We start from the raw sequence: 13,977 nt of genomic DNA, 5'->3' as shown, positions 1-13,977 counted from the left end.
TTATCGTTTACCGGATGCAGGGAGAACCAGATATGCTGAATGATTGCTACCGAAGTTCTCAACATATCCGTTTCTTTTATCAGCAGCAATTGGCATTGACACATCACAATCACCGGGAAAAAGACAATCAGCACAGTGTGCTGTTCCCGCGGAAAAATTATTATTATTTTCAGTTGCATTTGTTTTGAGACAAAGTTTACATGTGGAGCCAGCAGCCGCCGAAGTAATTCGCATCTGTGGTGCGTCTCTTGCATCATGTCTATTTCTATGACGTAATAGTTCAATCTAATTTGTAGCAGTTAACAAACCAGCAGTTGGTGCAACAAATGTTTAGAACAATTTTGAAACTGCTCTCCTCACAAGCAATGATTTATTCTGAGAAACCTAGCCATTTTTGAATGAAATGCGGGCCTCGCTTCTTTTAGCAGCGCCGTGTGTGATCGAAACACCATCGTGAGGAATGTGAATCCCATCATATGATGATCCTCCATTCACGATCATCAACGTACCAAAGCCGCTGATATTAACGATGGTGTGACAACTACCAGCAATCAAACTTGAATGAGGGTCCAAGTTATTCAACCAATCAGCGTTCGCTCGAATTACATGGAAGTCACTGGTTTTTTCATAACTTACTTTGGATATCAAAGCAGCTAGATAGTTACCAGCAACTGCCAATACATCAGCATCTGATCCATATTGATCACATCCCAACGGATTAATGAGCAGATACATAGCAAGGCACCGATGAACCAGCATGCCCTGGCTGTGGTTACAACACTCACTATCCAAATGCCTATTTTGGTAAAAACGACTGCACTACTTTCCTTCATGGTATAGGTTATTCAATGCTATTTTACTACAGGTGAGTTACGTCCATGTACGTGACCGACCAGCAAATTGTTCATAACGAAAATCATTTCAAAACATTTCTAACAGCAAATGGAACTGTGTCAAGATCCGGGAATGAAGTAAATCGTTTTGACTCTAGGTGGTGACTAGATTGGACGCAGCATAAAAACCCCACCATTTGATCACCATTGCAGGCCCCGAAAATATTGCCACTTTAATTAATGAAGAATCTTCAGTAGTTTTTCTCTTTAAAAATTTTATTTAGCCACTTACCAACATTAAGTGTGCTGGTCTTGATAATAGCAGTTGCAACTCCTGTACTACTATAAATTCTCGGCAGGTATACTATTAGGCCACGGCTACTCCACCAAATTGAAGTCACCTATTGCGGACCAGCAAGAATTACTCACCCACAGCACAGCGTATCCCAAAATGAATCCTAAGCTGCCTCAACATTGACTGAATGAATATCACGTTCATGATTAGGACCTTCGGTAATGACGCCGTGATACATTGGGCTAACCTCCCAACGTACGAAGATTGAAAACTGAAGCCCTAGTATATCAGCTAGCAGCGTTGATTTGTTTTCTTGATTGTGGACAGCAAGAATTCGAAGCTTGGCCCAAAACATGTTGCAGACAATTGATAAATATCTACTCACCCAAGAACCTATCTTCAAAAAACTAGTGTGGATGGGATCGTCAAGTCTATTAAAAGAAAACTGGGTTTGATCATGGATCGACAGGGGAACAGATCGGCGATTTATTTTGAGTGGCCGACTTTAGACACTCCCCATAATCACAGATCAACATTGAAAGACAAAATAGATCATAAACTGTTCTGCTTAAAGATGGGGAATCATCCACGCTGTTTCTGTGGTATCGATCTGTTCTAACTGCGAAAATCATATAATTAACGTTTTGATTGGATCCTTACGTATTTAATTCAGCTTTGTTTTGGGCAGTCGCTTCATGCTCTTGAGAAAGACTGATAGGTTGGCCCCGCGTGTGACCGGCTTACGGCAATGAATACCCTGATGATCGCGGGATTTCCCGTTTATCCTCCGTGGAGACAACGAGTTGAACGAGGATGGGGTTTTGGGCTGAATGATCAGCAGTCCGAGGAAGCGTTGAAACCTGATTATGTTGAAGAATAGTTTGGATGAAAGCAGATATCAAATCTATTAGCAAGGATACAAAATTGTCTATGTCATTGACCCAGTTCAGCTTGATTTTGTTTCTTCTGCAATTAACCAGTGGGAAGTTGAACATATAGAGGCAATGAAATGTTTTTGATTTGGTTTAGGGACTGTGATATAATTGATTACTGCGCAAAAAAATATAAATTTTGGAATGAGTTGGACTTGAACTTTAAAGTGGTAGTCAAAAACTAATCCATCGTCCCCAAATTTGATTGATGACAATCTCAAATGCTATAACAAACATTTGATTTAATCAATTTGGTCTTGAACGTTGTTGTTCCACAAAAAGTGATTCTCGTTAGTGTGCGATGTCGGAAATATTCCAGTTAATTGAGATGACTATATTCATGACCAAATAACGCACATCTACAACGCTGTACATGGAAACCATGAAAATGAAAGTGGGGATTTCAATACTACAAAGCACATTCATCAATGTGTGTAGATCGTTCTATGAGTGGATGGTTCAATAGTGTTTCCCAACGTGATGAAAATTTGAACATAACCTGATTGATTTTGATTGGTCAACCAAGATGCTATTGCCAAGAAATCATGTCGAGTGAATGAATCGGCTAGACATCCGAAATGTAGATCGCTAAATGCAGCGCTCCTTTTTATTGATATCTTAGCAAAATTGGACATCGGCTTTGCATCTTCGGATTTTTAAAGTATTTCTTTGGTACTACAAGTATTTATTCGAATGCAGTCGACAGAGCAACCAGACCTTCCGTATAATAGAAAGATAATAATGAATGCAGTACAAATGATCAACTGGGGTGCATTAAATACTTTTGATATTTTCATAAGATTCGGCGTCATCATTTTGAATATTATTTCCAAACAAGTTCAACTTTTGCCAATGCTGGCTCATGTTTTGATTGCGCTTTGGAGTTCCAGGTCAGTTTTCTCACTGCAAGCTGCTTTTGCTTCGTTCATCTTCTATTACCTGAGATAGAACTCTCAACACACATCGTTTGCTCTAATATCACCTACTGAGTCTTCTATCGTTGCAGAGACATAGCAGCAAAGATATGGATGTGTTGGAAAAGCCAGATTCAAAACGTTATTAATGATACGAATTGCGCTATTTTCAGGTTGAATGAGATGTAACGGTTGATTTCATGTGGACGCGCGCCTGCGCTTCCAAATGAAAAATTGATTTGCGGTTTATATAACATTTTGAGAAATCATGTTTCTGTGAAGCATAGATAATTGACATACGTCAATGCAAGTTATTTATGACTGCTAGTTTCTCCATGATTATTGACACTACATGTTTTCTCAATTTAAGACTTTTTGCCTCTCCCATTTGAATCATCAACAGAAATTGGTGAAATCTGATACAGGTGACATATACTAATTTATCATGTCCGATTCCAAGCTAAGATGTTGATTTTATTGATTTATTTTATATCAGTTGTTTGAGGTGTAGTACATTGTCGCTGTTCAGTTAAATTGTTTGGAAATTATCAGCCTTAACTCCTAGCAGAGGATCGTTGAAAATGATAACACTGATCTTCAATTAAAGAACTCGTCCATAATGGCTTTGCTGGTGTAATCCTACCATTAAGTCTTTATGGTGTTGACGCAATGCAAATGTATAATCTCACTTCAATTCTTTCAAAGCTTGAATCACGAATATAACTAGTGCTATCGCTCATATTGTTTTTTTTCTAGCTTGGGACTTTTCATCATCAATACGAAACATCAACTTGTTTTATATGAGTTGCTTTCCAAGCTAAATTCGGTAACAATTGATCAAGTACTTTACAGACTTATCTGTCAATTACTTGCTAAGCATTCGGTGAACATGAGAACTTCATCTTGATTATTTTTAGTGGTAATCGCTTATTCAATCAAATTTGATTTGGAAGCGATGCATGAATAGCTTTTCATTCTTTACCGATTTTTTCCATTCAACTTATCAGTGACCTTTTCCGTTTTATTGCTGGCAAAGATGATCAGATATTTAAAGAGTTCTTGGAACTGACACTGATGGAATCTGATTTTCATCTCAATGCTCTTTAAAATGCTTTGGAACAACGTGTTGATCTTTAAATATAAAACTTTTTCGATGAGACCATACGAGTTTCGACTTCATTCACAAATGTTATCCACATTTGCCGCAATGTCATGTTGAGGCTGTTACTTGTGATTGGTGTTTGATAATGATGTTTTATTAAAAACGAGGGCGACATCCTTTGAGAGAACTCATTATGAAGCACACCGCGGTTTTAACAATTCTCAACATCTTTGAAATGGCGCGTTGGGCTTTTTACATTTCTAGTAACTTTTGAATCAGACAAGTTTAAGGCAGGATTCTTCGATTGTCAAGTGCACAGATCTGAATAATAGAAAGCTGCAACTCGGTTATGATTTCTGAACTAATATATGCTTCCCAATGGCAATGCCAACTTAAATTGAACGTTTCGCGAGCCTTTGCATTATCAATACTAACTTAAAAATCAAAGAAGATGCTCAAACCAACAATTATGTTAATATTTTGAACATCTTTATCGTTATCATTCAATATCTTTCTCAAGAGCCGACAGTTAGTTAAAGCAGTAGCTATTGTTGAAAGCCCTTGCTTGTGATCATTTATTATGTTCGAAGTCTTTTCAATAGCAATCATTATATAAAGAAAGTAATTTGTAGTTGAAAAGTAGAAAGAAATCACTTGTTCAAACAGTGTCAAACAGTCGATAATATCATAGTTAAGCGTTGAATGATATCTGGACAACGATGTGACTCAAGAAATAAGTCACAAAACAAATCAATATAATGAACAGCAATTCATTGATCGTGGAACTGCAAGAAGAAATGCAAATCCCAACTATTAAATTTGAACATTATCAAATAAAGCCAATAACTCTATGGATCAATGTCAATCTAATTGAAAGGTAATTACACAGCACTCACCAATGCTATCTCAAACTTTCATGAAGTACTTTACAATGTTATATAACAAAAACCGAAAAAAAAGTAAAATGAAATACTGAACTGCTTTATTAACATCTTATTTTGATTTATATCTTACGATGAGTAATTTTCCTCAAGGAGAATGATTTTGATTTACATGGACAGAAGGGACGATGAAGATGAGATCGACAAAAAGCTGTAATCTGTGGAAGCGCTATTTGTTCTATTTGAAAGATAGAAGAACCCCACTAGGCTTGGCGCTTGTGTTTTTCTTACAAGAACAACAAAGCTGACCCTCTCATTAATTAAGAAAATGTATGATATATTTAAGAAAAATAACCGACCCACCGCAATCTGAGTGTAAAACCTTTCGTAAAGAATTACTGAATTATAAAATTCATCTACTGAATCAGTGATATAGCATTGGAATTAGTGATAGGCACTCAGACCTTTCAAGTCAAAATATTCAAGAGCAGAGAAGCAATTTCCCGAGGATATGCTAATACTACTTTGATCATTGAAGTGAATGACTTACTATCTTCAATGCATACCGTAATTATTGGTTATGGCGCACACCCTTTGTTTCATCTCATTAAAATATGACTACATTAAGAACTTGAACAAATTATAATATTTTGAATAGCAACGAGCTGGAATTGAAGGCCTACGAGTAAAATGAAAGTGAACTTTTGAACAAGCAAGGAGAGGCTAATATTGTGAAAACCAGGGATAGGCACTTTACTTGCGGCTGGACTGACCATTGCAGCAGAGACAGCCAAAATACAAACAGTTAAGATTCGATTCAGAAATTTGACTGACCTACCTTTGGATATCTAAAAAGTTAGAACATTTGTTGATCGCTTGGCGAGGTCACCCAAGATATGCAATCGATGATATCATGAACATGAAATCGGTTCTTGATTCAGACGGAGCTATTTGCGTTTTTATAGCTGCTGAATCTCGTTGCAATCAAGAACGAGTAGTCATAAACAACAAAAATGTCAATGTTCATGATAATCAAGGAAAGTGGTCCGAGAATATAAATAAATTATCTGTTCAAAGCTTTACTACAATCCACACTTTTGCTAATAGCAAAGACACTCGTATCACTCAACTAGCTGAATTAGTTCAATCCCTTGACGATCTTACAAAAGCAGTGGTTGAAATAAGGACATTTTCTATGCAAACACACATCATATGCATTTTCTTGCAAGAGCTATGAAATAGACTCATCCAGTGGTTCCCAAAAATGCAACCATTATTATTTCAATTTCTCAAACGATTTTAAAGACTTTAATCAAAAGTTAATCAACATACAGACAGGGCATACAAAAATTAGCTTCTAATGATGTCAAATTAATTGGGAATCAAGTTGCAAATGTCGTCGTAATGTCGGTAGTTCCATGCCCCAGAAAACCAGTAGCTACCAACCAACAATTATCGTACGCCTATGTTGCTAATATTAGTGGAAATAATACGTCTATTTAATTTGTGCACTCAAATAATGGTGATGACAATAATAATGCTTCCACTACTCAACACCTAAGAAAATTTCATATACTACAAAATCACTAATTCTGAGCCAATATATCCGCCGCATCGCTGGATAAGGTTAAATCATCAACTGCCAGCTAATATCCCTAACTCTGCAAGTCACAAAATGGATTGCCATAATACATTTGCAAATATCTTAACACATATAAATTAAATGGCCTCCCCACAAGTCATTTAGGATATTCAGTTTATCAGTCACCAACGTTTAAAAGTCATTTTTCACAATTTTGACAAGTTACAAATCGAGAAAGTGGTAAAATGAATGCAGAATTTCAAAGATTGACCAAGGCAGAACAACCAAAGGAAATAATACTCAACAACTCCGTTTCATCTTCATCAATTGAACTGTTCCACGTTTCTTGGAACAACGGATTGGCCTATAAAACGGAAGTAACTCATGCAGTCCTTAACCATCAATCGATTACTATTCTCAAAAAAAAAATGTAGCAGCAGAATCAAATCTCATTGGTCTGTGGGCCTTGTAGCCTTACACTAAGCTGACATAATAATTTACCCAAGCTGAAGGAAAGTATCATATTGTTTTTTAATATTGATAACGCATACCATCAAGCCATGAATGATATCGAGTTATATTATGACCTATTCTCTATGAAGGCATTTTACCCCCAGTTTAAAATACACAAAGCTTTGAAAACTCATAAAAATATCGCCGAGAAATTCACCAAGACGGATAGAAAATGAACTGATAAAATGGATGATTTCAAAACGACCAAAAATATGAAATGAGTTAAACCCCAAATGGAATTTTTTACCACCGACTTAATACGCATCACTAATCACTGGCTATAGTACTGATCATTTTTCCAATTAAGAGAACGATGAATCTAGCGATGAAGTCCCCAATTATAGTGAATCTAATGATGCTCTATTGAGCGACACGGACGCCGATGTTATAGACGATGACTACATTCCTTCATTAAACGAATATTCAGAAATCAAGGTGTATCCACTAATAAAGGCTCAACCGACGCTGCTGAAAAAGGATTCACAGACCTTATAACGGACTTAGATTCGGAGAAAATGCAGAGATTGAATGACAATCGTCATAATCAAACATTGAAATCACAGCCCTGAAATCTGACAGCAAAACATCATAACCAAATTGATGAAAATGATTAAACTCATAGCCATCATTTTACAAAAAAAAAATAATGGGCTTACGGTAGTACTGCACACATCAGAAGCAGATATAATATTTGCTCAAGAAGGCATCGAAATAAAACATAATTCAGGTCTGTTAACTTCTCCTCAATCTAATCAAATCTCCTTCAAAAATATCAGAGATGCACTGAAGAGAGTTTGGGCTGCTTCATATATTTGCAATTCATTTGCTCAAAAAGCTGAATTATTAATAGACAAATCAGTGACTGACAATATATTATAACAATTTTAGTTAGTAACAAATATAAACATTCTAATGGAAACCGTGCCCCAACTAATAAACAGATGGACCAACGATATTGGAACATCACTTTCAAAATAATACCAATGATCTTTTCAGCTCACTCTAATGATTACTATTTTTTACCAGGTCATTTCAAATCACATCATACAATATGTCAAGCAACATATGCAACAATTGATTGATTAGCAGAAGAGGCAGCCAATTGTTTAGCAGAACACAATTATCAACAAATAAAAAACAAAAATGCACAATCCATTATCAAAGGAAGTACGTTTGACTTAGATTTTGCATCGCCAATGATAGTGCTGCGGTCTGCGGTATTGCCAATGCATTTGACAGTTTGCGCAGATCAGTTCGCCATTGACATAATTATCAATATCAAATACCTCGAATTTAATGACTACCCAAGACAACACAAAATGCTCATTAAGGGAATCGGGATGTGACTGTTGATAAAATACTTGTTTTCACTGTGCTGCAAATATTTCAAAATAAACCACATCTCGAAATTGTTACCAACAATTTTCTAACATTTCTAATCATACTTCAAACACAACAGATACCCGCATTCAATGTTTTGGATGACTGCAAAAAGCGGTAGGATTCCAAACTAGCTGAACTCCATACATCACTTAGAGAAAGTCAAATCAACCTTTTTCCATGGCCAAATGCAAACAAAAGGAAAACGTATCTTCATCTCAAAACCGAATTCCAAACAACAGTTCAAAAACCGACGTCTGAATTTTAGAACAATTATGAAATGCATATTCAAAATCATCTGATTTGCCAGTTATTATAACTTTGAATTCAATAATAGCTCATCGACTGCTTGATCAACCATTCCTAATTGTTGTCAAATGCTTTTTGAGACGTATTGGCAAGATGTGTCGAACAACGACACTTTACTTGATGACGATCACATCAAAGCGAAAAAGCTAGCTACATTAGAAATTTGATTGACAATTAGCAAACCATTAAATAGTACGGCGCCTGGCCCTGGCTCAAATCAACTTACAGTCCTACAACACGTTGGTAATAATAATAGTCTTATCCATATAATACCAAAATTTTGAACTGAGATTGTTCCTTTGGATAATTGCTCTGATGCCTTAAACAACTGACAATAATTCTTATAGTTATACATCAGAAGCTCAGCCACCAGACGGCAAATACTTTTCGACCAATCAGCGTATTTCATTACATTTGCAAAATCATTGAAAGCGCAATAACGGAACGACTGAATGCATTTGCAGTATGATATCTGCTTCGATTTCTTTTTGGTGGTTGTGAGGGATACAGATCCACAGACTCCATTGCGTGTATATACATTTAAGCCAAAAATACTCTCAACTCAGATTGTTACGATATAATGTCAACTCTCATCTTATATGATAAAAGCTTCTCCGATCCTGTGGACAATGACGAATTAACTCAAACATTCGTATAAGCCAAAATTCCATTTAAAATGATCTTGATAATTCAATGATTCAACTCAAAGAAACAAGTGCATTTCAGTATCTACAACCATATTTCCAAAGCCTACCGCAACAATCAAAGAGTTCCTCGCGGATTCCCTTTTTCAAAAATTTTTAATTATCATACTGAATTACAATATCCAAGGTTATAAACAGACAAATTGTATATTCAGTTGAAGACGTAATCCATCTATTTAGCTACTCAATTCGCACATTGAGCGAAATGCAATGGAAACTCCAAAAAGCAATTGACAAAATCATGCCATGAGCTTCCTTCCACAGCTTAGAGTTTGACCGTAGTAAAGAAATCTAAAAGATACATTTGAATGGCCAATCAAGTTAATTAAATCAGGAGAATGAACAGTCTTTTCATATTTACCCACGGTGCGAACGATAGTCTAATCAGAACGATGAGATTCTTAGGAGTGACAATCACTCAAACCCTGAAAATGCATACAACAGGAGAAATACAGTTGAAAATGATCACCATGGCGGCTAAGGCGTCAACACCAATAGCACAGATCCATGGCAGCCTTAACCTACCATCACTCAGAATTCTTTTTATTTTATGTGTAAGAATCATTTTCAACTATGGCGGCTGCTTATTTTTCAGAAGCGCCATTGCAAAATATCCAGAATTCGTTGAAATGCTCATTAACCAACGGAATCACATTCATTTCCATGTTGCCCGTGTAGTTTGGTCATCTGCAGCTGGAGCAAAAGGATATATAACATATGAAGCGCCGATACTACTTTACATTCCATCACATTCCATCAACCAATTTGAACAAATGCAAAAGTATATGATTAGAAATATCCCTTTGCGACAACCCTATCATTAGATTGATTCTTCAGAATTCAAGAGAGGAGTAACCTTACTTATTGAAGTCCTAGAATATCTCTACAAATGTATTGATAGTGACTGAACCAATCCACTTCCTACTCTCCGCACTATCAAAGAGGCCTTCCATAAATCGATCATCCTGCAATGGAATACAATATTTCACAACTTCAGTTGTAATTCTCACTTTCAAAAAGCCATCGCCAATTTCAACATCGCACCATCAGTTAGAGGAGTAGCGACAGTTACAATTATATCACAGAAGACCAAGCAGGAGGTGAGCACGGTGACTCAACTTCGCACCGGAGACCTCTCGGGTAAAGATACTCAGTGGAGGGCTGAGTATACGAGCAGCAACCAATGGAAGTCTTTTTTTTGAGCTCCAACAATTATTCATTATAATTTGCAATGACCAATAAATATAGAGCCTAGAGTTCGTTCGGAGATACCAACAATTGACTCTGACGAGCTGAATCGGCAAATCATTCACAAATATCTAAAAACAACATGAGTCATTACTAAACTCATTATAGTTATATCTCACGCATGGCAATTCATAAGGTAAATCGAAACCAGCACATATCTTCTTAGATATCACACCCCTGTGTTTGATGTGTCTCCCACCAAATTACATGGTTTCCTGAAATGCACCGTAGAATTACTCAGATACCATTCATTCTTTAGTTTATTAATCTAATAATCAATACCATGGAAGAGCCCCGACAAAATGGGTTCTCAGCAGTCATTTCGAGAAGAAAGCAAAAAGAACCCAATGAAAAATATGAAATTGTTGATGACTATCGTGAATTATTATCAGCAGTTGTTGTCCCACGCTCTAAAATTCCAATGGCAAATGAATGGGCACTACTCCAAAGATAATTATTGTCCTTTCTAAATTGGGTGAAGGAGGCTCACAGATTCTTCGGAAATGAACCCAACCTGCAATTTTGAGAAAACTGTTCTTTATTGGTGATCATTCGTAAGTCAATTACTCGTCGCACGTCAATGCAGAGAGTCAATCTAATAGCAATTCAACCATAGGTAGTACTAGTCGCAGCTCTGCCTTATTTTCTTATATGTTATTCCTCTATCGTTAGCGAGTTAGGGTGATCAGATCTCTGCCATTGCCTTCATTTCTTTCGGTTTGATTTCCACTTCGTAGTTCAATTGTGGTCTTGATTAAGTGCCTGATGATCGAAGATACAATGTGTAAATATGAAGTTCTAAGGTTTACATTACTTCGTGGGCATCAAACTGAATAACCTTTCTTATTTGATTTGCCACCTAGACTTTAAAAAGTACAAGTTATATCTGTTGTAAAGAAACAAATTCCATTTTAAAGAAAGCTCAGTACTTCAATTGTCTCTTGACTTCGTCATTGGCTACTTTGACGTTGAACAAATCCTTTATTCAAATAGATGTATTGAGAGTAATTCTGTTGGGAGTGACACCGCAAGACCGTAGCCTAAAACATGGGTTAATTGCATCAACCATATCGACATTTTTGGCTAAAACTAGACGTGATTGTAAACATTTATGAAGGAGAGAAATGGTAAAAGACTCAAGAAGTTGAATGAGAATAATGAAAAGATTGAAAAGAGATTACCGACAAATTTGTCAATCTTACAACATTCAACGAAAGAACTCAACTAGGAACGTCACAAATTGCTAGTCCATTTGAGTTGATAAACAACTGATATCGAGCATATGATCTGTGTATATGATTGATCAAGAAAAAAAAGAGCAAATGAAAGGTGAAAGCAAAATATAGAAAAGGTAAGGAATTTAAAAAGAAGACTGGTATGTTGATGCTCTAGATTAAAAATACAGCATACAAAGCCCAATCCAGTAGGACACCATTAATACAAAAATATTATCAGATATGTTTGAAGAAAAGAATGTTAATTACCGTGAAAGCTGTTACATCGCAAATAATTTACATATTCATTTCAGTCACTAAAATTGCAACAACATCCACCATTACATCCTTTTCATTTAGAGAGAAAAGAGTTATTATATTTGTCAAAACGATAATTTTCTTGAACTTCATAATTTTTTTGACAATTACATTAGGGTACTCCCATTTTACGTTTCACTTCTTCTACTTATACGTGAAGTCAGTCAATTTTGACATTCAGGCTATATATATCTTCGATTATTCTTATTCAATTCTCTCATAATGGTTTTTATTATTTACACCTGATCCTTATCTCGTTTCTGTTAGAAATATGTAATTAAAATGTGTTATCATCTCATAAAAATCTCTCTGATTTTGTTTTAATGCTTCATATATCAAGAATGAGTTCCCTATTTTAAAAATTTTATTTATCACATTGTAAATGAATATGTTGCTTTCAAATTTAATGTTAATTGTGATATTAATCACTCACTGTCTCTATTCTTCTAGTTGGCTGTTTATAATTATCAAAACCAGAGCAACAACCGTATGTTGACACAAGCACGGTACAAATGTCTTATAGAGCAATTTCTACTAATCAGCATCTTAATCAAACATTTCATTTTTCAATCAGACACATCGCTTCATTTGCAATCGCTATTTCGCACCGTTTTTAATCTTTCGTCAAGATTAGACATTGGCCACGATGAGTCTAAAGAAATCATTATCTCAATTCTCTCAACGAAGATTGACTAGTTTATGAGTCGTGCTGATTGGTCGTTCATCCGAAAGTTATTTTCCAAGAGAATGGCTAAAACGGTTGGTACCAAGAAGATTAATTAATAAAGAATTATCGCTGGAACTAATGTCAACAAAACTCCAAAAAGATTTGCTGCTAATGAACAAGCTTCCATCGAAGGATTTGTAGAATCCAAATCATTCTGAAACTACGATGAAGAAAACAGTATTAAAATTTTCCATTCGATGCAACAGCAATGCCAAAATCAATGTGATTTTGAAAACAATAAGCTTTTTAGAAACTCATTGGATCGATCAGCTTTGGAATTGAACGACACAGACTTTAGAAACCTACTTAAGAAGCTTTCGGGATTGTATCGCCAAATTAAATCAAAAGCTCCTTTTGGTGCTTCTCTAAATCTTGGTAAAGAATACGATACAAAATGACGTTGAAACGGTTGTTGAGGTGGCAACTCATTTGATGATGATTACCGAAAGGTATTCTTGTCTTTTAATGAAATCTTCAGTGCGTCAGTGCATTAAACAAAAACAGGTTGTTAAAAATATCCACAAAATCAACTAAACTCCGCAACTCTCTTGTTGAAGCAAATCTTAATATAAGGAAACTCAAAGGTTGTAACGAAGATGCCTATGTTGTCCATAGTAGTAGCTGCCCAAACCAAAGAAAAAGTCATGCATTTTAACACATTAAAGTAATTGAGTGTCATTGCAACTTTAACGATGGTACTAAAAATTGAATCATCTCAGCCTCACAGATGCTTAAATGTATTGATGATCAATCCCCTGTTTGAGAAGATTTTGATTCACCTGCAGTAAATCACTGTGTAAACAGGGTTGTACAATTAACTAATTAGAAGGAGGGGAAATAATTAATCAAAGTAGTCAATGGAGAGGATATTGGCTCATAAATGGAAGAGACTGATGTTGGTTCTTTTAAGTAAGGTAATGTAAAGGATACTCTCAAGTTACCCAAAAAAGCATTAGTATGCTCCAATTGCCTGAGAATGCTACAATGAAAGATTGGATTTTGTAAGCTATTTTAATCATTAATTG

At 35.7% G+C, this 13,977-nt stretch overlaps 1 protein-coding gene across 1 annotated transcript; it reads left to right on the top strand.

The window, feature by feature from the left end:
- Window positions 1-5,870: 5,870 nt before the first annotated feature.
- Window positions 5,871-13,350, top strand: ASCRUDRAFT_8269 (uncharacterized protein; the record flags this gene model as incomplete). The annotated part of the gene is made up of 3 exons (XM_020194764.1): window positions 5,871-6,128; window positions 7,362-7,487; window positions 13,159-13,350. The coding sequence occupies 3 exons, from the start codon at window positions 5,871-5,873 to the stop codon at window positions 13,348-13,350; spliced, it is 576 nt and encodes a 191-aa protein (XP_020046957.1).
- Between the last annotated feature and the right edge of the window lie 627 nt (window positions 13,351-13,977).

The sequence above is a fragment of the Ascoidea rubescens genome (genome assembly GCF_001661345.1).
Source record: "Ascoidea rubescens DSM 1968 unplaced genomic scaffold ASCRUscaffold_7, whole genome shotgun sequence".
Taxonomy (NCBI): domain Eukaryota; kingdom Fungi; phylum Ascomycota; class Saccharomycetes; order Ascoideales; family Ascoideaceae; genus Ascoidea; species Ascoidea rubescens.
The sequence above is the reverse complement of the archived record's forward strand: the minus strand, read 5'-3'. Positions and strand labels throughout refer to the sequence as shown.